Source organism: Hibiscus syriacus, unplaced genomic scaffold, assembly GCF_006381635.1.
Source record: "Hibiscus syriacus cultivar Baekdansim isolate YM2019G1 unplaced genomic scaffold, ASM638163v2 tig00110600_pilon, whole genome shotgun sequence".
Classification (NCBI taxonomy): Eukaryota; Viridiplantae; Streptophyta; class Magnoliopsida; order Malvales; family Malvaceae; genus Hibiscus; species Hibiscus syriacus.
This window is the reverse complement of record NW_024062797.1, coordinates 702,236-726,715: the sequence shown is the minus strand read 5'-3', so window position 1 is coordinate 726,715 and position 24,480 is coordinate 702,236. Positions and strand designations below refer to the sequence as shown.

Genomic DNA, 24,480 nt, shown 5'->3' with positions numbered 1-24,480 from the left:
TTCATTAATCAAGCTAAGTACGTCAAAGATATGCTCAAGAAGTTTGGACTGGAAAATGGGAAACCTCATAACACTCCAATGAGCTCTTCAACAAAGCTTGACTTAGATGAAGGAGGTAAATGTGTAGATGTTAAATTATATAGGTCAATGATTGGCTCTTTGCTTTATCTAACTGCAAGTAGACCGGACATTATGTTTAGTGTTTGCTTATGTGCTAGATTTCAATCATGTCCTAAGGAATCACATTTACTAGCTGTTAAGAGAATCTTTAGATACCTTAAGGACACTCCTAGTTTAGGACTTTGGTATCCTAGAGACTCTAGTTTTAGCTTGCATGCTTTTTCTGATGCGGATTATGGAGGATGCAAATTAGATAGGAAAAGCACCTCCGGTACTTGCCAATTCCTTGGAAATATGCTGATTTCTTGGTTTTCAAAGAAACAAAATTGTGTTGCATTATCTACCACTGAAGCGGAATACATTTCAGCCGTAGTTGCTGTGCACAAGTTTTATGGATGAAACAACAACTTTTTGATTATGGAATTGAAGTAGGTACTATTCCTATCAAGTGTGACAATACTAGTGCTATTTGTCTCACTAAAAATCCCATCCAACACTCTAGAACTAAGCACATTGAAATAAGACATCACTTCATTAGAGACCATGTCACTAAGGAAGATGTAGTTCTAGAATTTGTTGATACTTTGCACCAATTAGCGATATCTTTACAAAACCCTTAGACAAGGAAAGATTTTGGACACTTAGGAGAGAATTAGGTTTGACCAATCTATCTTCACTTAGTGTTTAAAATAATTTTAGCACTTTTAATAAATCTTGAAAATGCTTATATTTTTTGATTGCATTCTTGCTATTAGTTAGGGGGAGTTTGTGATTCTTAATGAAATTAATTTTATGTTCAAAATCAATTAAAGATTAATTTAATTATTTGAACATAATTAAAGTTTGATATATGAGTTGCCAATACCACTAGAAAAGATTAATTTAGCATTTTGTGCTTAAAAATTCGGATTTTAGCATTTTGTGCAGAGGGAATCGATCCCCCCCTGAGGGAACCGATTCCCCCTTTGAAGGGGAACCGATTCCCCCCACAGGGGAATCGATACCCCCCTGGGGTTCTGCTAAAATCGGGCAGAATAACCTAAACTCTCCAAAAACCCTCTTCTCTCTCTCTCTCTCCGCCGTTCTCACTCTCTAAACCCCTCAAATCTCCATTTTTGCCTCAAATCAACGATAATAATCGGATTTTGCTTCATAAATCATCTTCCAAACCTGTTGGAATCATTAAAATCGTGCAAACAACATCTAAATCCCCTCAATCTTCATATTTCAAGGTAAATTTTTCTAAACTCTTTATTTCATTATTTTTGAACATAGGATTAGTTTCAATTAGTTCTAGGTTGAAATAGTGATCGGGCATTGGTTATTTAGTGATTAGAAACTAGATGTTACAACTAATTTCATCAAAAACACAAGAATTTTTCAAATTTTTTAAATTTTCGAAATAAAAAAAAAAATGTTATTTTTCAAATTATTGTGTTTTGATCAAATTATATTGTTATTATGAAAACTATACATATATTGTTTCTCAAACCATTTTTCAAAAGTTTTTCAAAAACTTTGCCCATTAGGATTGTTTTAGAGAATCTTGAAATATTGAGGACTCATTTGAGTTTTGGGATTAATTGAATTGCATACACTTGTTTTAAAATTGCAGGTTATTATATCTATTCCGATTTTCTTCACCATGTCAAATCCTAAACGTCCTAGGTCTTCATCTAGTCGTTCTAGTCGTCAACCAAATCCACCTCAAATCCTCCTTCTATTCCAATTTCTAATCCCAATCCCACTGATCCTAACTTGACTATCCAAAATTCGTGTTTCAATCATCCTGGGTCTAGAAATCACCGATATTGGTATTATCAGTATTCGATTCTTACAAAATCCGGGAAGAACGTATTCCTTCTCGTCAAGCTATGTTAGCTATCAATTTTAAATATCTTCCCATTTTACAAGAATGGAAATTTGATAAACTATTTGATCTTGAACCCATCGTTTACCATCAACTTGTTCGTATATTCTACTCTAATGCCGTATGTGTTAAAAACCAAGCTGAAACCGAAACCATAGGAATTCGTTCCTACCTTCTAGGACAATTCTTATATATGACCCGGCATATATAGCCAATACTTTGGATTAGATAATGATGGTATTTCGAATGAAAAACAAATCTTAGGTTCTCGTTATAAAGAAGGGATAGTGCGAGTGTCTTAGACCTACATGAGCGTTTTCTTCATCTAATGATTTCTTGGTGGTTTCGACCATCCGGAGGTCGTTATTCTACTCTTAGAGCTTTGGATCTTTGGTGGTTCATTGTTTTGAAAACCGTATTAAATTAACCTACCTCAGATTATTTTTGCTGAAATTGTTGAAACCGTAAATCTTGTTCCTAACAAGAAACACTGTTCATCTCTAGTTTACGGTTGCTTTTGAGTAATCTGTTTTCCAAGCTGGCTTAGAGTCGGTCTAGATGCCGTTTTTCCTCTTAAGAAACAAATAAATCTTCTTTCCTTAACGAGAGCGGGATGGGTAAAGGACAAAGAAACCGGTGAATGGGTTCGTTCTTCTACTCCGGGAGCTAGTTCTTCACAAGCTCCACCCGAAGCTGACGAAGATCCCGAGTTTGAACAATTAATGAGGGATATTGATGAAGTTGAAGAAGAACCTGATCAGCCCGAAGAGCAGCCCGAGGAGCAAGCAACAAACGCATCAAATGCCTCCATATTTTCAATCCTTTATGGAGACATTCGATTACCGATACGCTACCATGGACTCGCGTTTTTCCTCTATAGAGTCTCATTTATCCACAATGGGAGCTCAACAATTAGAGATTCTTCGGGAGATGCGTGCAAACAATGAATCAACCAACGCTCGTATCATGAACTCACACACGAGATGGCCGCTATGCGAGCCCGTTTTCCTCCTACCGATCCGGATGCTTGATTTTATGTTTAGCTTTAAAACTTTGAACAAAATGAATATTGTTTCAACATTTTGATATGTTTGATTTTGTGGATTGTTGGATTTTGGATATATGAATGGTGTGAACTTATATGTTTGGTTTGTTTTATTCATTTTTGCATCATTTACATTATCATTAGCAATATGACCAATTTTGCCATATCACATTATTTATGAATATTGATTTATGAAACTAATGGCTAACCTCTCTTTTGATTATGATCTTAGCAGCTTAAGCTTATAATTAATAAATCAATTGTCTAAATGATTTACAAAACCTTGTTTTACAATGACTTTTTGATTTAACAAAAAGGGGAGAAGAATTAAGTGTTAAAGTAAGGGGGAGTAATTTCTAATAATTTCTAATTTCAAAACTTGATTTCAAAAATCTTAAAATTACTAAAATGTTTTGTTATATCAAAAAGGGGGAGATTGTTGAAACATTTTAATATTTCGATATAACAAATTAAGTTAAATGGATTTTAAGATTTTCCAAATGATTTTCTAAGTATATTCGATATAACTATTCGAATATCAAAACATTACTCCAAATATTTCAAAAATCATTTTTGATCCTTACTTAAGTGTAAAATTAAGTTTTAATCATAAAACAATTTCAAAATATTTTATAAAGTATTTCGAACCAATTCAAAGCCAAAAATTCCAAATTACTCAGAGGGAACCGATTCCCCCCATAGGAGGAACCGATTCCCCCCTGAATGGTTTGGCTCCGAGATTTCCAGAATGCTCGGAGGGAACCGATTCCCCCCAAGGGGGTACCGATTCCCCCTTGCTCAACGGTCGAAATATTTGAATTTTACACTTAGGGAACCGATTCCCTATGAGAGGGAACCGATTCCCCCCACTGTCCAAGCTGTTTTATTAAATGTTTTCACACTAAAACGGCTATAATATCTTCTCTAATTATCCCCAACGTTCAGAAGTGATCCAAGGTGTATTTAAGCAAGCTTAGAAGCCATTGATCAAAAACAAGAAACATCAAGCAACTAGAATCAAGAGAGAATCAAAGAGAAAGCATCAACCTCAAGTTTGAGCATTTCAAGCCCTTTTTATTCAATATTCATTTTGCTTTCAAGAACACTTTTGTGCTCAATTGTATTCATCTTGAGTGTTCTTTTCTTTGTTCTAGAATTGTGCAAACATCTTACCTTGTGAGGTTTTCTTGTAAGTTTGCAAATTTGTAATCTTCTCTTTGAGAAAAGAGTGTTCTCAAGAGTTGGGGTATACTCTTGAGGGAATTGTAAGGTTATCTCTTTGGCCTCAAAAGAAAGAACAAATTAGTGAATTTGTTGGAAAATCCTTAGTGTGGATAGCTAAGGTAGTGGACGTAGACTTTGTTTGAGAAAGTCGAACCACTGTAAATCGCTGTGCAATTGCTTTCAATTTTCTGCAAAAGCTTCCACAAAATTTTTATTGCCAATTCACCCCCCTCTTGGCCAATTTCGTCATTCGATTAACTCAACAAATATACATGACAGTAGAGGCGGAACACAATGAAGACTAGTTAAGGTCATGCCCCAAAATTTAAAAAATTATAATTTTGATCTTTAAATTTAAAATATATATATAATTTGGCGCCACAAATTTTTTAAGAATTCAGATTAAACTCTTAAATTTTTTAATGTAAATAATTAAGTTCTTCCAATAATTTTTAAAAATTCTCATTAAGCCTCTCAAAATTTTAAAAATTTTAGTTAAACCCCATTTTAAAAAAATGTAAATTAAATCACTCAATTTTTTTGAAAATTTTAATTTTAACCTCTAAAATTTTTAAAGCTTTAAGTTAACCCCTAAACTCAATCACCAAGTTCCGGTGCGTGACAGTAACTCATTTGGACCTCTGAGAGCAAAAGGCCTTTTCTTCATTACCTGTAAAGATTAGATTAGTTCAATTATAAAAAAAATGTAGTATTCTATATTTTCAGAGTTAAATGATTATTTAATTAATTTAAAAATTATTTAGGGTTATTTAATTATGGGCCAAGGCGTCCCCAAGTTGAGGGAACTCTACTTGTTAGGGCCCCATACTCACTAATTAAATAAATAATTTAAGAACTAAAATATGCTTACGTCAATATTGTCAGATGGTACCGTACGGACGCGAATCTTAGACAGTGTTTTGTTCTTTTTGTGGGTTGGTTTAGTTTACCCGTTTCGTTTAACCCTTTTATCTCTTTTTGTCTTTCCAGTCGAACCTCTCGTGATGTATATTTTCAATTTTTTTTATTAAAGGTATATTATTTTAATCTAATGGTCCAAAACAAAAAAATACACAAGAATAACAAATAAACGTCATCTTAGTCAAGGCATCGTTAAGTTCACCTTGAGAAAAAAAATAAAAAACGAAAAAACGGCTAAACGACCGAAAACGCACAAAAAACAGAATAAAACATAATATAAAGACAGAGAAAAATGTGTCATAAAGACATTATTATTAAAAACTAAAAATCAAAACACTAACAAGGATGTAATCTATGTGGTTAATGATTTAAGAGGATCGACGTTGACGTATTCCCCGTAGGGAGACGATTTATATGGATCATTATTCGATTGTGGATGACTATTATTAGTGGTTCAACATGAACATAAAGTCGTTCATACTTTCTAAGGAAGCACGAGGCGTGTACATTCATCGATGTCGAGAAAAACGTCAACTGTCATAGCATTATCATCCCCGACTCGTGGATGAAGAGCAGGCGTTTCCGGTTCATCCTCAACTACAGCACCGGAATCATCATAGCAGCCATTGTCTATACCAATTTACATTCCACAATCGTTTCAGATGGGGATACAACCGTTTCAGATGGCACTACAGATGTTTCAGATGCCACCACAACTGATTCATATGTCACTGCCGTAGGTTTTATGACGCATCCTATCGTATGTTATAGTTCCATGCTTGTAGATCCAGTGTGAGCTTCATATGCTGCTTATTTGGCGGGTGATGCTTCACCACAGACTCAGACACTTCCGGCTCAGTTTTGCAGTTATTAATATCGATGTTTTCACAGTTTTCTATGAGTGGTAGAATGGTTAATCATACATCTCCAGAATCCTTATTATATGGAGATGATACATCGTCATCCGTCCCTCATCAGCAAAATGTAGATACTACTGCTGCTGCTGATGACGAGAGTGAGAAGAAACCATCATCGAAATAGACAGCTATCATCCTGTGGAACACATTCAAGACACAAACATCGATAGACTTGCTTAGTTTGTAATGTTTTTATTTAATTTTCTTTATTTATCAGTAACTGTAATTTTTATTTAATTGTAGACTTTTTATTTATTTTGTTTATTGATGTTTTTATTATTTAATTGTTTAAATTGTATCGTTTCTATTTAATGTTTCTATTTAATTGTTGTTATTGTTTTTATTATTTAGTTTGTAATGTTTTTACTTAATTTTCACTTAAGTATTTCATTACTTAGTAATGCTCAAATGACATTAACTGAAAGCAAACGAAAATAAAATAACACAAACTGAGATTTCATAAGCAACAATTTCATCGTCACAACATCATTTGTGTATCATCGTTTGAATTTTGATTCTTGGAATCAACCATCATAGCAACATCGTCATCATTGGGAGAGTTCAAACGTTGTATAAGTTAACGGAAATATTGCGGTTGGAAATATGTACTGAAGCTATGACATTCTTCTAGTACTTCCAACATGAACCTTCCTTAAAATTTTAGTGATCATCTCCTCAATAGTGATGTTTATCTTAAAGGGTATTCTGACAGAATGATTTGATGCGAAGACAAAGCCGATTTCATTTTCCCAAATTTATCAATCATAGTAAACAATAGCTTAAATACGTCTCATTTTGAGAGTTTGAAAGATTGAAAGTCTTATATCTGCAAAAATAATAGCTGAAATATGCCTAATTAAATAAATAGTATACAAATTAAAATATAAACTAATGCTAAAAAATTTTAAAAAAATCACAATACATTAAAAAACACAATTTAATATTGTTACTGTATCGGCAAAATATCCTGAGAGTTAATCTCACATTCCATTTTACAATTGCAAAAAAGCAATACAAAATAGTTAGTACAAAAAAAATTTGGCCAAATAATTAAATATAAAATTAATATAATATAATAAAAATAATTTTACATTATAAAAACTATAACAAAATCTACTTAACTTGATAGAATGAATTGATAAAAAAAGAATGCGAAAATAATTTTGATGTTGTTTGATGTTTGCATTCGCGGTATTTATATAGGAGGGGTGGGTGAGTTGCCCAATTTTAGGGTAATAATAGAACACTCAATAATTCAAGGTGAATAATGAAAGGCGCGGATGGTGATCCGTGTTTTACCTGCGTGGCATCAACTCGGACGAAAAAACAGCGAATGCATGCTTGATGATTTGCGTTTTACGTCCATATCAACATATAGGTATTAAATCGGTAAAATTTAATTAATGAGTGTCTGATAGATAATTATTCAATTTTGTTTTTGGTAATAAAAATTAGAAAGTTTGTGTTTTATATGTAAGAGAGAGAGAGATACAGGACACGAATAACCATAATAACTGCCTAACTACCACAAACAGCATTCCTTGAAGGATGAAACAGAGGAAATCAAAATTCCCCAAAAAAAATCCAACAGAACAAACAAAAACTTAAAATTGTGAAGGAATAATAATATTAACAATAATAATTATCATACAGGCAAATCCAGAACAAAATTATGGCTGTAGCCACCCAATTTAGCCATCTTTTGTTCTTCATGTCCACCTCCTTTGCACCCCGCTCCGCCGCCAACGCCGCCGCTTCTTCTTTCCCTCCTTTCTAGCTTTGTCCTCCCCATTTCTTCTTCTTCGACTATGGCGTTGCTATCGTTTTCCAGTTCATCTTCTTCATCGTTTCCATTATCAATGTTGTCATTTTCCTCCTCGGCTGCTGTTTCTTCTTCATAGTCTTTCATAACGCATAGTCGAAGGCGGCCATTGCTTCGTTCGGCTCGGAAGATTGTGCTGTTATATGGAGCCTTCTCGGCTGTTATTACCAACCTTCCGTTTTCGCGATAGGGTCGAACTCGAAGCGATTCGGCCCCGCTTATCGTCGTCAACGGAGGCGGGAAATCGACTCCGAATGCTTTCTTACCGCCCGATACTCGTCGCGATATATGTTGTTTCCATGTCCGAGTATTCGATGAAGGCGACAACGAGAAAATGTCGTCGTCGTCGTCGAGGACATCGTCACTTCCCGTCTCGCTGCCCAAATTCTCGGTGCACAGCTCCAGGCTCTTATCACTCAGAGCAGACAAAGAACGCTTGACTAAAGGATGAACATAAGTGTTTCCATTCCCTTCAGTCGGCAACCTAGGACCATCGAACATAGCTTGGAGTACACTCAAGCCACCCGGTTCAGGATTCGAATTAACGGAATGGGACCTCGACGAAGATAGCGTTAGCCTCAACGCTCTCGGCTCAGCTATCAGCGACTCGAGACACGACTGTAGGCCTCGGTGGTGGTGGCAAACGATCGTAGCCATAATGCAAAAGTTGGAAAGTGGAGTGAGATGAGGTAAAGGGGAGGGACTGGGGATGTGAATTTGTAGTACTCAAAAAGTGCCAGCATATGGCACCACTCGGATTATACAAATCTGAAATCTGTCAGACACAGGTAAAAGGGAACAAAGAAAATGGCAAAAAAGGAAGCACCTTCAATTTGGTACATTAAATGAGTATAATTTGATTGTCGGCAATTAATTTCTCCACCAAAAGTTGTGAAGATTAAGGATGGTCACGATTTGGGTCGGGTTCGAATTTTGACTCATCTAAATCCTCTTCGAGATTATATATTTTTATTCGTATTTAATTTAACCCGAACTTAGAAAGATTCCATCTGATTCAAAATCCGACCTGATTTTTGAATTAAAAACTTCCACCACATTTGATTTTCCGCTTTCCAAAAAGAGATTAACAAAAAGGGATAGGACGTGGTGGAGGATACTCCCAAATATTTATTGTTACTTCCATTGTCATTGCTTTCTTTCTTTTCTCTACTTTTATTCAATGTATTGTGCATAAATTCGTACAATGAATTGTTACTTGCCAATAACTTTATTGCAGTACTATCATTCAATTTTGATTATATCTAAAGTTAAATCAAATTAGATACTTGAGTGATTTAAGATTAGACTATACATTTCTAGGGGAGGTAAAACATAATTTTATCATTTTATTACCAGAAAGTCTAAAACCCTACAACTTTAAAATCAACAAAAATTTATGAAACTAGGGTACAACAAGAAATTTTACCATTTTATTATTTAAAAGTTCTATAATTTTTTATTTGCTTGGTGCCGGGCGTGGTGGAGTGATCGTGCTGGAAGTGCAAGTTTAATACATCCGGGTGAGCCTTTTTACGTACTAGTTTCCTTATGGATCTGGTGTCCTCTTGCTGTTGTGGCTGTTATGTTTGGTTCATAGGGTTAGCTTCTGCGTTGGATTGCCTCCAAGGCTGCATGGGAAGGTTGCGTTGCAGTGATGCTTGCATGCATAGTTGTTGGGTTGTTAATTACGTTGTGTGGTCTGTTTCGTTGTGTATGAGTATTTGTTGATTATTCGCTTTCTTACATAGCATGATGCACTCTTTTTCCTTCAATTAGGATTAGAAAGATTTTTTAACGAGACTCATGTTTTTGTCATTTTGTATTCGAATTTCCCCGATGAATACAAAACCCCTTTAAAAAAAAGTTCTATAATTTTAGGATCAAAAAAACAATTATACCAACCCTAGGGGACCATGAACTGGACCTAATTAGAGCTGACCACCTGTTGATATTTTTTTCAAGCTATAATCATTAGTATCTAATCTGTCGGTCCATTAATTTGTATCAAGTATCGTATAAACTTATTACAAGAATAATTCTTTTAACTAGGTTTACTTTATTCACAATATTAAAAAAAATTCGAACACCAGAATCACAAGCAATCCATTGTTTCAGGTATGATTCATATGTTTTACGAGGGAAGTCTACCGTGCGTCAGTCTTAATATACGGTTAAGAAAAAACGTTAATGGTTTTGTTATTATTTATTTTAATAAAACCGGTAAAAAAATACTTAAAACATTATTATTTCTACCTAATACATTAATATTTTTTAACATTTTCGGTAAAGTGCCTAATAATAACAAAACCGGTAAAAAAATAACAAAACCGTAGCACTTTACCATATATGTTAACAAAATCGGTAAAACGCCCAATAATAACAAAATCAATAGAAATAATAATGTTTTCAATAATTTTTTTTATCAATTTAAAAAAAACCAGTAACAATCTTTTTTAAACTATATATTAAGACTGTCACACCTAACCCTTCATGTTTTACGAGTCAAACACCAAAGTTGAAAAAATGGACATTAATTCTAGCGAGACACAAATTTTGCGAATTGACCAAAACAACACTTTCTTCAAGCTAAAACACCACTCCTGGCCCCAGCATACCCACACCATGAAGGGTAAGTTTGTCAAATCATCAGAGTTTGAGATTCTCGAAAGGTGTTTGGACCGACAGCCTCCGCACCCAACATGGAAATATTTAAAGAAATGGCAAATCCAAGTGTGAGTCCCAGAAGGACAAAAAGTTATTCAAATTAGGTCATGTTGCTCCACATTTTTCGCAGTTTACAGGTTATTTATCAATTTAGTATCCGTTCAAAGAATTTACAGTTATTATCCTGGTGTAACTGAATATTTTACTTAATTTTTGTGTGTTTCAGATTCTTCGATGTTTGATGATCATGAGGTTTAATTAAATATTAAGGATCAAATATGTTATTATACCAGAATATCACGTCACTTAATCGGTTAATTATTAACAAGAGTTACATCTTAAATAAATAAAAATAAAAGTGGTAATATCTTAATTAAATAAAAACGAAAGTGACTATATCTTATTTTTTTGAAATCAATGACCAAAATTAAACAAAATACAAATATAAATGATCATCCATGTAGTTAACACCAATTATTGTTTTTTTTTTTACTTACATTCATTATGTTAGTCTTAAGATTTTATTTAAGGGATGTCGTGCTCCTATCTAGGGGTGAACACCAAGATATTTCGATTTTTTAATATTTTAACTTTATCTTCAAATTATAAGTCTCATTTTAAATTAGTCTTAAATTTTTGAACATTCCGATTTCATCCGCAAATTGTAACCTTCATTCTAAAATAGATTCCAAATTTTTCAACATTTCAATTTCATCTTAAACTATCAATATACGCTAATCACATATCATGTTAACGAAATTGTCATGTCAAGCTATATTATTACACGTTTGAACAAAATTAGGTTAAAATATGTTTGGAACTGAATTATATATCTTTTAAATGAGTATGGGGAAAGAGTATAAAGACTAATTTAGAATGATGATCATAAGTTGAAGATGAAATCGAAATATTCAAAAGTTCGACTCCATTTAATGGAATTGGATCAGTTTTAGTCTAAGGTTGGTTGAGTTTGGTTTTAGTTAGCATCATTCTTCTATTTGGTCCGTGGCTATGGTTTTTCATTGAACCCAAAAAAAAAAAAAACCATGTCCGGGCCATAAATGACATGATTCTCCACTAACTCACCCCTTTAGCTTTGTCGAGCTAGGCGCTTACCTATGACTGCTAAATATAGAATCTCCCTCAATGACCCAGGGACTAGGCCACGTTTCGGACAACAAACGACCTACCCTACAATTGGTTTAAACTAATGGTTCCATAAGCTTGCATAACAAGCTGGTCTTTCACATGTTGCCCTTTTGTGATCACGCATGCATGAACAAACAGATATTTTTTTAGCATGTTGCTTTGCTGTTTTATGCTTATTTGTGCCTAACATGTACGATGGGAATATCAGACTGGACTTTGATGTTGTTGTCTCTTTTCTATTGGTCATGGACCGTGTAATCTCGTTAAGTTTGAAGTTGACACGAGCCGTATATGTTTAGGATAAGGTATGCATTTAGTATTTAAATTATTAATTATGATATGTTTTAGTATTTAATTTTTTTTAAATTATATATAATGTTTAGTTTTTATTTTATTTTAGTATATCGTTTTTAAAACTTAATGGACAAGCTAACGTGATATAGCTCCGATAGACAGACGACCATTCCGAATGGTGGACCATAAGAGAATGACAGGTCAATCAATATAATCCAGTTTTAGACCCATGATGGTGGACCACGAAGATCGGAAGATGAAGAAATTGGAGTGTCCGTCAATGATTTGAGGAGATTGAGGCATTCCCCATGAAACGGAAATCAAAGTTGTGTAGGATCGAAAAGGTGCGAGTCAAAAATTTTGGGTTTCATCGGCAGACGAATACGACGGTCGACGACTGTAGATGCGACAACCAACGAGCTTATCCGTTAAGTTTTTAACGGTGAAATATTAAAATGAAAAAAAAAATTAAACATTAAGTATAATTCTAAAAAAATAAAAAAAAAATTGAAAAATTAAAATAGACAAAAAAAAATTAACGGTTTAGGCTGGTAGGTGTTTTGATACAAAAGGTCAGAATTTTTATATGAAATTTCAACCAAATATTAAGGCGATTGTCAAGCAGGCACAATCGGTGGAATTCAATCATTTTCCACATATTAGGAGACAACTTAGATTTAAACTTTTTTTTATCTTCTCGATTTCTAATGTTTTAACTTGACTAATCTGAATCGACTTGGGGCGTACATTGGTTTTGGTAGATGAGTCTCCAGGGTGGGATTTTCTACATAAACAAGGACTCGAATTCGAGGCATGCTTCAGCGATATCAATGTGATTATCACTTGAACCAACCATGTTAGTAACGTATATTTAAACTTTAAAGACGGTATAATAGGAATAATAATTGTATACGTACATTGTCAATGATTGAAAAAAATTATGAACATATAGTACTTTATAATCATTTTAGACAAAAAAATTACTTGTGATTAGATTTACTAGGCAAAAAGTTAGATGTTTAGCTCATTTACATCTCCTTTGGGTGATGATGATGGAATCCATATCCATTTTAATAAGGGTGGTTGATATATAAATATCATGGTCTCTGTATTAAGCAAAGAAATTCTGTAATAAAGCAAGTAAAGAGTGGATGCAACCCCAAGTTGTTTACTCATTTAGGGGATGTTTGTTTGCCTCTTAATGGAATCATTCAGCGTTGAATGCTGAATCGTTCAGCATTCAGCGCGTTTGTTTCGCACCTATGAATTATTCAGTGCTGACTGATTCAACAAAACAGTGTTGAATGATTCAGCAAAACAGTGCTGAATGATTCAAGCAACATAAGTACAATCTGAATGATTCAGAGTCATTATCAAACAGCATGTCACATTCAGAGCTAATTCATACAGAGCCTTTGAATCATTCAACGCTTAATCATTCTAAAATAAACAAACAGCCCCTTAATCAAGTAGATCACCTTCATCATACACCTCAACTTTACACACTCAATTAGTGAAGATTAAAATATAAAAAAGAGTACCTATCATGTAGCTATGTGGTCCTTAACTTGTCACCAATTACTAATCACTAAGTGTAGTGTTAAAAGTTCAGGGTTTGGTTACTTTTTAAGTCCCTTTTAGTTTAAAGTTCGATAAATTAAGTTTGGTCTCTTGATTTTTTCGGTTTAATCGTTCTTAGGTCCTTTTATTTATGAAATTATGTGAATTAGACCTCGATCTTTCATTTTTTTGGGTTTAAATATTTTTAGGCCCCTTTTAATTTCAAAAGTAAACAACTTAGATCATAATCCATCCATTTTTAAATTTAGTTTGATGGCTTAATAATTAGACTGTGATTATTATTTTATTTATATTTATATTTATCCGAATTAAGTACAAAGTAGATAGCTCTTAACCACTTAACATCGAACGCTCATGCCTTTGATATTTCTGGTGTCCAGACTCGAAACTTCAAGGAATATCAACAATTCATTTACTACTAAAATCGTTTGGTTTGTGTAACAATAAAAGCTTTTTGAATATATCACATTGAAGATTATTTTTTTTAAAGTCATGCATTTAATCGATTTACATCAGAATCTATCTGATTTCTCTGATTTTTTTTTAATTCTATTTTTCTTTACTTGAAGAAATACTAACAAAGTTTGATTATTTTTATTTTTTTAATTAAATGAATAAATATTTGGCATGACCTAATTATTATAATTAAGACCTTTTAAGAAAGACGAGAATACAATTCACGGCTGAAGTAAGCACGTTTACAAAGCACCTTCATTATGCCTTTTGACAACCATCCCCACTTGTTTTAATTAATTTTAAAACTCGTAGGGACGACGTCATCAATCCATGCAAACATGTTTGCAAATAAATTATTGCGTTCGAGTTTGTTAATGAAAGAATTGGATAATTGATTTATTTTCTTGATTTAATTTCCTAATACATAATATAAAAATATGTAGTACTTAACACATACTTACACATGTGTAAGTAGGGGTGTGTAAATCCGGGAACCCGGGTTTTCGGGTATTTCTCGACCCGTATCCCGACCAGGATGTTGCGGGTACCTGGTACCCGTTTTTTTCATTTTAAAATTATTAATTTAAAAAATTATATACACAAATTTAAATATTCGAAACTTTAAATTACATACTCCAACTTCCGAACATAAAATTTAAAATTTTGAAATACAAAACCTAATAACCCATAATATAAATAATCTATTATAATATATTTATATATATATATAACTAACCGGGTACTCGGGTAACAGGGTACCAGTAAAACTTCAATTTTGTGACCCGGGCCCTACCTAGCCGAGTAATCTTTTTTTTAAAAAAATACTCGATTTTTTTAGGTTCGGGTCGGCGGGTCGGGTCAACCGGGTCGAGTCAACCGGGTTGACCGAGTCGAGTCAACCGGGTCGAATAGTTTTGCACACCCCTCTATGTAAGTAAATAAAATTAAAAAGAGTGTAGCACTTAACAGTTAAACGCATACTTACACATGTGTAAGTGAATAAAATAAAAAGACTACATCGATGTAAGTATGTGCATCTCCCAATATCTCAGTACCTAACAATAACCACATAATTATATTGGTGTAAGTATGTTTCTATATTTTCAAAGAAATAATATATATATATATATATTAAGTTATTTGCATACAACTTTTATTAAAAATATAATAAATTTGAAATATAATTATAAATTGAATTTATTAACGTTTAACCATTGGTTAACCTTTTATCAAAATTCGTAATCGTAATCGTAACCTTAACCGTTAACAATTATTTTTATTGGTTCAGTTAATCGAAATCATTTAATATTAACGATTTGGTTAATTAACCTGTTAAATGTGATGATTATACCGATTAACGGTTAGGGTTTTTTTGAACACCCTTAACTTTTATTATATTATTGGAAAGAGTTTTATTATTAAAAGCACATACTATTTGGGTGCATAATACAAGCATTTGTGTGCCTTTACGCTACTTCGTTGACATGCCATATCCATAAATATGTCAACCGCATGACATGGCATAATACTAAATGTGTGCTTAATAAATTATAAGTACATAATCCTTTAGTCAAAGGAATTACAATAAACTATTTTTTATTTTGCAAACCTCACATTGAGTGGAATTTTAATACAATTAAGGCCCAATGGAGGCCCATAGTAAAATAAATAGATAATTTTATGATATATTCATTTTTGTATGACTACGAGATCTAATTTATTAATTGATTAATCGGAATTAGATCATGTAAAAGTTTATTACGAGGTCAAGTTCGTAAATTAAGTATATATTTAGATTTTTTTTATAATTATTGATATAATAAAGTGGTCACTCAAAATCATACAATGATGATACTAGAAAAAGTTTAAATATCAACAAAAAAAAAACTTGAACAAAAGAAAGATACAAACAAAAATGATTGTATCGATAAACAAATCACAATATGAGATTAAACTACTAAAACATCAACGACAACCGCAAATCAGAATCAAATATCGTGAGAAAATTGTCTATGAATATGAATTGTGTATTCAAGCTCAATCAAAAGATCTAAAGTAGGGAAGATCAATAATGATATGATTAGGGATGGGCATGGGACCCGAACCCAACGGGTTCCGATCGGGTTATTTTTTTTTTAATTAGGATCAGGTCGTTCGGATTTTTTAAATATAATGTTCGGGTCGGGTCGGGTTTGGATTTAGGGTGAAAAACACCTGACCCGACTCGAAAAAAATAATTTTACCTTATATATTTGGGAATAATTACAATAATACCATCTATATATTATTTTTTCAATTAAATCACTATTTTTATTGAATAAAAATATTTTTTATTATTATTTCAGGTCGGTCGGATTTTTAAGTTATATATTGGGTCGGGTCGGGTTAAATATTGTTTCGGTCGGATCAGATCGGATCTCAGGTGGAGGATTCCTTGTTCTCGGGTCGGGTCGGGTGCACCAAAAACCCGACCCATGCCCATCCTTAGATATGATTGTTATCAATGGACAAATAAAGTAATTCGGTTGTAACATTTTAAATAAATAATCCGATTAAGAAATTACTCTTAATACAATGACTTATGGTGTAATTTAACCTTTTAAGAAAACAAAAAACCGCCTGGGGTTCCAAGCCAGTCGGGTCTGAGATGTTGAGAAACGAGAGAAAGTGGCAACGTGCACCATTTGGCACTTGGTGTATCCGGAGGCGCCCGGGGGTATCGATCATCCGAGGGGCTCCCGGAGCTCCGATCTTGGTCGGTCTTGGATGTTCGAGGCTGCTTATCAGTGTTGCCGGAGAGGATCCGTTGAGGGACAGAGGGATCTTGTATAATAATGCAGTGAAGTAAAGTTGGTGGATGTTGATGGTGAAATTCATCCGTTTCATATCGATGTTCATGATTCTGAGAATGCTATCAAACACATCAACCGGCCGCCGGCGTCATTCCTTGTTTAGTGTGTAGGACGTGTGGCAATAGAAGATGAAATCCATTGTGCTCCTGTGCCTCGACATTATATTTAAGCATAATTTCCTTTTCTTATGTTATGTTTGTTGTTTTACCAAGAAGGAATCTGGCCATATTTCAATATTAACAGAATCCGGCTCTCCTGTCTCAAGTTTGTTTAATTATTCGGACTACCTTTCATTTAAATGATTGTTAATGGCTCGTTGTTACGGTTATTTATTCTTATGATTGTTAATAAATATTATTTTAGATTTATGAAAAGAAATTTTGGATAAATTATGTATTTAATACCTAAACTATCAGTTTTAGTATGTTTTAGTACCTAAATTTTAAAATTTTCAAAATCATATATAACATTTAGTTTTTGTTTCATTTTAATATCTCGTTGTTAAAAACTTAACACCACTATATTTTTCATGGGTAGGTTGCTTCATTCATTTATCAACTATCTTCTCTCTCTTATTTTGGTACTAAAGTTCAAATTTTTTTTTAATTTAAGGCTCAACTTTCAAATTACTACTATTTTATTCTATTTTATTTTATAAATGATTTTTTGACATGAAATCTTTTATTATTATTTTATTAATATATAATTAAAAAAAATAAATTTCAAAGTGAGAGTGATTGAATTAAAAGTAATTTAAAAATTAATTAAATTAAAAAATTGAACATTAATGACCAAAATAAAAGTGAAAAAATAATTGAGATGAATGATACAATTTACCCGCTAAAAAAGGTACCACACGCAAATCACTCATTCAGTTTTTAACACGAAGTACTAAAACGAAACAAAAACAAAACATTAAGTACGATTTTGAAAAAAATTAAAGTTTAAACATTAAAACAAATTAAAATTAGTTTAAGTACTAAACACTTAATTTACCAAAAAAAATTAAATTCAATCGGAAGAATCAGTTTGCAGATAACATGTGATCAAAAATTAAACTGAGGTTTTAATTGAGTTTTTGGATTCAAATAAATTTAGATAAATTATGTAAAATTAATGATTAACTAATCAGATTAATTAGATGGGATATTAAATTCGTTTAAGTAAATTTGTAACCAATAAATTTAGAAACTTGTAAGGTCAAGGCTAGTAAAAGAAACGTGCAAAATGCTCAAATTTAACCAAGCATTCTCGACGACGACGACGACAACCGACTCTGATAACACTTCCGATATATATAATAACCAACACAATTCACGATATTTCTCCGAACGAAAATGAATCAAAGAAGAAATCGATACTTTCTTCGCGCTACGAATAATCAATCGGGATCAGAATCGATGAGTCCTGCTACTTTCTGTACAACATACCTAGTCAGAGATCAGGAGTTAAAGACCAAGACTTCTATAGCCGCAGTTTATGTGGGTTACATCTCGTGAGTGCTTTAGCGAAGTAATCGCGGATCTCGGGAACTATTCGCTGGACTAGATGCAAGTGCCTGCAAATTTATTCAGCATGGCAGAGTAAACATGCAACGCTCAATTTACGTACACTTAAATTCCCAAAGAAGGGCAGGGTCGTGGCGAAACATACCCAGGTCTTGCGCTCAATTTATTAAAATGCTCCAAGATATATAAAATGCAAGTGTGCCTCAACGATATGGCATGAAAAGCTTCAGACAGCTCATACATGCTCGAAACATTATCAAGCGAGATATCCTTCAACGAGAACATCGAAATGATCAGATGCAGATCAAATATTTTAAGGCAATGGAAGGGTTCGAAATATCTACGGACATCCTTTTTGGCTCACCTGTGCAATGGTATACTCACAAAGTCGCTTAAGTCCCTCCAGAAGATATTGATCAGCTGCTCTGAGCAGATCTTGTGCAATATCCAACGTAACATCTACTGAGCCGGTATATATAAATCTGTACAAAGAATAAAATAAAAGTAAATAAAATGATGCTCGAAGAGAATGAAAGATATAAATCCGATGTATATACATCTTGATCCAAGAATTTGTAATACCTCATCATCAACTCAAAAACCTCCCATTTAATGTTCGGTATTTCAATATCCCTTGCATCTTTTTCCTGCAACATAGACCACAAGGAATTTAAAAAAGGATCATCATGTAGCTCGACAACATCATCATTTATAAGTTTAAAGCAAAAGTGATAATCATCATATTATCAATCCAGTATTTTCAAAAGGACCAATGTAAAGCTTGCGTTACAAGTGAAAAACCCCAAGTTAGAAAAAAAATAGATGAGCTTAGATACATTCAGAATCATCAGAAATAATGGACTTTATCTCAGATCAGCTGCAAGATAAAGAAATACGACATGGAGTCTACGAGTTGTTAGAAATGTACTTTGAATAAAAAACTGGGCCCCTTTCGGGACGGGACGAACAACAGGAAAATTAGAAGGATGCAAAAGGGAACTCACCCTATAACCACCATCAAACATAGCACGAAATGCATCTGAAGAAGCAAGCAGGCAGATTCTGTGAGCATAGAATCGTCTACCTGCAAGAAAAGAAAATAAAGGATCTTAGTTGAAATGAAAGCTATATTTTGACATGTAACAAACTATTTTTTTTCATAGCAAGTATCAGAGCCTTGGGTAAGCAAATCGTATAACCTTCAACTAGGAAGGTGACATCAGATAACGTAGCGCTGTTCACATATTGCTCCCCTAAATAGACCTGCATAGAAGTTGTATGTTATAACAGGAACATACATAGAACTTCCATAAATATGAACTATTCTCCTCCATATAAAGCCAACTCTGAGAATGTTGTCGATCTACCCTTGCAATAACTATGGAACAGTATATGGTCAAACATAAGATCAATTTCTCAGAATGATGTTAATTCAGGCAATCGGAGTGCATGACACTAGACTAACCAATGTTACAAACTCACTTGTGGTGTTGGAGAAGGGGGAGCTGCATCCATAGGAGAAAGTGTCATAGTTTTGTTGGACAACTTGTACAGAGCTACAGCACCATCAAGTTGCTGCTTAGAGCTTGTAGAACCAAGAAGACCAAGGAGGAGTTCAAGTCCTGCATGAAAACATAGCACAATCAGCCTCTCAAATCGATAAAACATTTGCACTCCATTTACACAGTAAGTCATTTTATATTGCATATAATAAAGAATGACTGATGTTGAGTAACTGGGGAAGGGGCAAAGAAAATGACCATTATTATCAATGAATATAGTTCTATGGTCATCAGGGGAACAAAGATGAGCTAGAGCTAAAGCCACTCGTCTTTGTACTGCCTTCTCGGCTACACTCATGAGATACAGCAAATGGTTCAAAACCTACAAAAGATTAACCAAATACCTAAAACATAAAGAGTATTGAATAGCCGGACATTTCTTTAGTCCAAACATATAATTATAGTCAAAGGATAGTTATAGCCTTATAGGAATGAAAATGCTTACTCCCCCATGAATCTTCTCCTCTAGTCTTTTCAATGTCTTGGCTACACAATCTTTTGTTGCCTGAAAATACCATAAACCAATAACATTAAATCAGTAAGGAACTAAAAACAACGCAATGAGCTAGTGAAGTTTTTTATTTCTTACGGATATCATGCAACAACTAAGAAACTAGTAGCATGGAAACTAAGAGGAGAGTAAAAAGGCAACATCTAAAAGAATTGAAATACTTGTACTATAAATTCTCCATCTTGCAGCTGTTGGACACCCCCCACCCTAATAAGATCGGATACATTATCCTACAGGAGAGAAGAATATATTAACAATGTATACCATGACCCCAAAATATAAGTCCAAGAACCTTTTAAAGGTTGACAGCTACCACATGCCACATACCTCATTATCTGCAAGACCATAAAGAGCAAACGCAGCATTGTGTTGCAGAGATCCATTCTTTGAATCTAGAAGCTTCAACAAAGGAACCAAACCACCACTATGTGCAATACCAGCTTGATTGTGTGCGTCCTGCAATCAAAATTACATTTTAGTGACATAGACCTAACTACTAGTTCCAGCTTGTGAAGAAAGGAAATTTAGCAGAGTATTAATTGTCTCAGAAGCAACTATAAAGACCCCACAAACAAGAAAAATAAAAGAGACAAATATAATGAGCCCTTTCCGTTCAATGCTGAGGAGCAAAGTTTTCTTAAGATGTCATGCAAAAAATTGATATGCAAAAAAGCATGGTGAAAATTTTGAGAGGCGTGATACTTTAAAGAGTGGAAAACAAGGGATGCATATTGGCTACATTCCAACAAAGCCATGATAATTACATGACTTACAACAATCCTGGAAGCAAAAGAACAAGTGGTTGGATAGATCCATTATGGGGAAAAATGTGTTAGAAACTGGCATGGTGTCATAAACTAAATTAACTTCAAATTTTATTCAAAAACAAATATTTTAAGCAGAGATAAGGGATCACATTATTGTCTCAGCAAAAGTGGACAAGCATTAGCAAGATTTGAAGACAAAAGCCGTTAAGCATCTTTCACAACAACGAAAATAGAAATAATAACCTGTGCCAACCTCCCCAAAGCAAAGGCTGACATCTCTTTCAGCTGCACATCAGGAGAGTGAAGCATTTCAATCAAGGGTCGGACAGCACCCCTTTGAACAATATGAACCTGCAAAATTTAATGTGGCGTGTGTCAGAAAGGAGAAATGATGAAGAGGTGAAGGGAATGGAATTTATAAGTAAAGAATAGAGACTATTGCTCATCATAGTCACTTCAAGAACAGAGGCAATCACATGAAAAGCTAAATTCATTCAAATAGTTGGACAGTAATTCCAGAGCCAATAATCATTTTCTTTCATCATGCCCCTAAATGCACAAATAGAGCCAAGAAGTATCTTAAGCCTAGTTAAGTATGAAGAGAATGAGCAGGCCTCACCTTGCAATCAGAATCAGTTGCCGCAAATTGTCCAAGCAATAAAGCTGCCTCCCTTTTGCTCTCCGAGCAGCAGGAGCTGTTTTTTCCAATAAAAAACATAATTAATAAAAAATGAGAAACTTGGATAAACTGCAGACCGAAAGAACAGCCAAAAAGTAACAAATCATAACCCATGTTAGAAGTAAAAAAAGTTAAAGAAACATGAAACCAAATTAAACATACTTAAGCAGCCCAATGACAGGTTGCAGAGCTCCAGCAGCAAGAACTTCTTTTTTTATGTTTGGTGATGAATGCACTAGATTGCCAATCACACCAACCTACAAGCCATTTGGATAAACATTTGATGCAACAGCTGGTAAAAAAAATAAACCCCAATGGAATTTGCCTAAAAATCATCTAAGTTATGTTGCTCCTACTCATTATTTGTCTTGAAATACTCATGTCCTACACATATCCAGGAATGGGTACAATGATATAATTCTGGAAGGACTCTCCAAATGCATGGAAATCTTGAAAAAACAAATTAACATACTGTGACAGACGTATACCATTGTCTGACACCTCACACCCGAGTCTAAGTAACATAAACAACAAGAATCCTACCGCTTCATAGTGTATAGCAGCATCCTCTGATCTTAGCATTAAGATGAGAGTAGGTAGAGCATCGCATTCAACAATCTGCGAAGCCATGGTATTCAGTTCATTAACCGGCATTGAAGGCATTTTTATCCAATCCAACTTCCGAATGCAGATCTGTTACCTGATTCTTGTTTCATCATTTTTGAATGCTAGGGTTCGTAATGCTCCAGCAGCTGCTCTTTGCACCTTTGTATCAGTAAATTCAAGCAACTCAACAAGAGGTGGAATTCCACCTTCCATTCTGTCAAAACCAATCAAGATAATTATTAGAATAAACAAGGAGCTATTACAAATAACTTCTGTTAAAACTGCACAACTATAGCAAACCTGACACGAGTTTTAATGTTGCTATTCTCATGAGCAAGGTTTGTGACAGCATCAGCTGCTCTTCTAATGAGACTGGTCACAGCACGAGTAATAGAACTATCCTTGTTCCGGCGCAACAAACTCACAAGATGTGACAAGGCCCCTGAATCAACTATAAGTTGCTGATATTCTGGCTGTTATCAGCAAAGGCAATAAAGAATTTAGCAGATTCAATGATTAAGCAGAGTGAATAACAAACATATTTCCATCCATGCAAACCAAGAAAAATACCAGACTCAATACGTATTAGCATATGTTAACAGCCTATGTTAACAGATTAGCATAACTCGAATTTTCTCAAAGTTTACCGTCAAACATAATTTTAACGAAAAAAATAACTTATATAGAACCCCAAATTTACTAAAGCTACTAAAAAGAAATTCAAATATAAAAAAGCCATCCATGTGAAGAAACAAGTTAACTTCTAATACATAATTCAAACTTCAAAATGTAAACTACAGTATAAACTATGCAAATTTATAAACATAAATTACGATAGTAACAAACCTATTTACATTTTGGGGGGTATAAAAGAAATATTCAGTAAAATCACCTTTACGGCGAGAAGCCCAAGTGCAAAAGCACTTCCTTTCTCAACTTCGTGCTCGAAAGGCTTCGGGCTTCGGTCGTCATCCTCACACGGCGGCGCTTGCAGATGCTTCACTAAAGCCGGAACCGCACCACCTTCAACGATCACATTAACAACTTCCTCTGCGAAGAAAACAAAAACACAAAGAAGATCATTACCGTTAATCGTGAAATTAAAAAAACAGTAAAAGAAACGCGACAAAGAAAGGCGAGCAAATTCAAATTAGACTGAGATCGTAATTTGGAAACTGAAGATTTTCAAAAAAAAATACCGTTCTTGGCGAGTTCAGCGAGCACGTGAGTGGCACGCTTGGCAGCGGCACGATCTGATTCACTCCAAGAGAAGGCGGAATCGAGCACGCTAACATGAGCGGTTACTTCGACCAAGAGGGCACGGCGGGCGTCGCCGGTGGGGAGGGAAATTTCACAGCCCTCTTGGATCTCTTCCTCCAGTTTCCGTTTCTGCCCCTTTCGTTCTGGGAGGCCTTGTTCCTCCTGGCGCTGAAGCTCCATATCAAAAGAAGGAATAATAGAAAGGTAAGGACTTGAGAAATTGAGAGAGAGAAGGTTTTATCAGATATGAGAAGCGTGATTTGACAGAGAAAGGAAGGGAGAGACTGGGTCAGGGGTATTTTGGAGATTCACCGAAAACAGGAGGCTTTTTTCTTTCCTCTTTGAAGTAAAATTTTTAGTTTTTATTATTGGGTAAACTAAACATTCAGTACCTAAACTATTAGTTTTAATCTGTTTAATACTTATTTTTTTTAAACTATGCCAAACGTTTAATTTTATTTTAGTATCTCACTGTTAAAAACTTAACTGATGGGCTTTTCAGTTGTCCCATCTATAATCGTCAGTCGTCAGATCCTTCGATCGATGAAGATCGCATTTTTTTCGACCCTTTGGACGTAATTTCGACCTTTGTTTCACCAAGAACTTTCTCAATCTTCCCAAATCGATGATGAACTATTCGATTTCATCTTTTGATCTCCATAGACCACTATC

At 34.1% G+C, this 24,480-nt stretch overlaps 1 protein-coding gene, 1 long non-coding RNA gene and 1 pseudogene across 2 annotated transcripts; 1 reads left to right on the top strand and 2 right to left on the bottom strand.

Annotated features, from left to right (window-relative positions):
- Positions 1-7,742: 7,742 nt before the first annotated feature.
- LOC120134910 (protein FANTASTIC FOUR 3-like) lies at positions 7,743-8,576 on the bottom strand. The gene has a single exon (XM_039151282.1). The coding sequence runs from the start codon at positions 8,574-8,576 to the stop codon at positions 7,743-7,745; it is 834 nt and encodes a 277-aa protein (XP_039007213.1).
- A 9,707-nt stretch (positions 8,577-18,283) lies between these two features.
- Positions 18,284-24,079, bottom strand: LOC120134957 (annotated as a pseudogene).
- On the top strand, positions 19,021-19,308 carry LOC120134958. Its single transcript, XR_005517207.1, has 2 exons — positions 19,021-19,111; positions 19,231-19,308. It is a non-coding gene; the product is annotated as an uncharacterized LOC120134958 (long non-coding RNA).
- Positions 24,080-24,480: the final 401 nt, after the last annotated feature.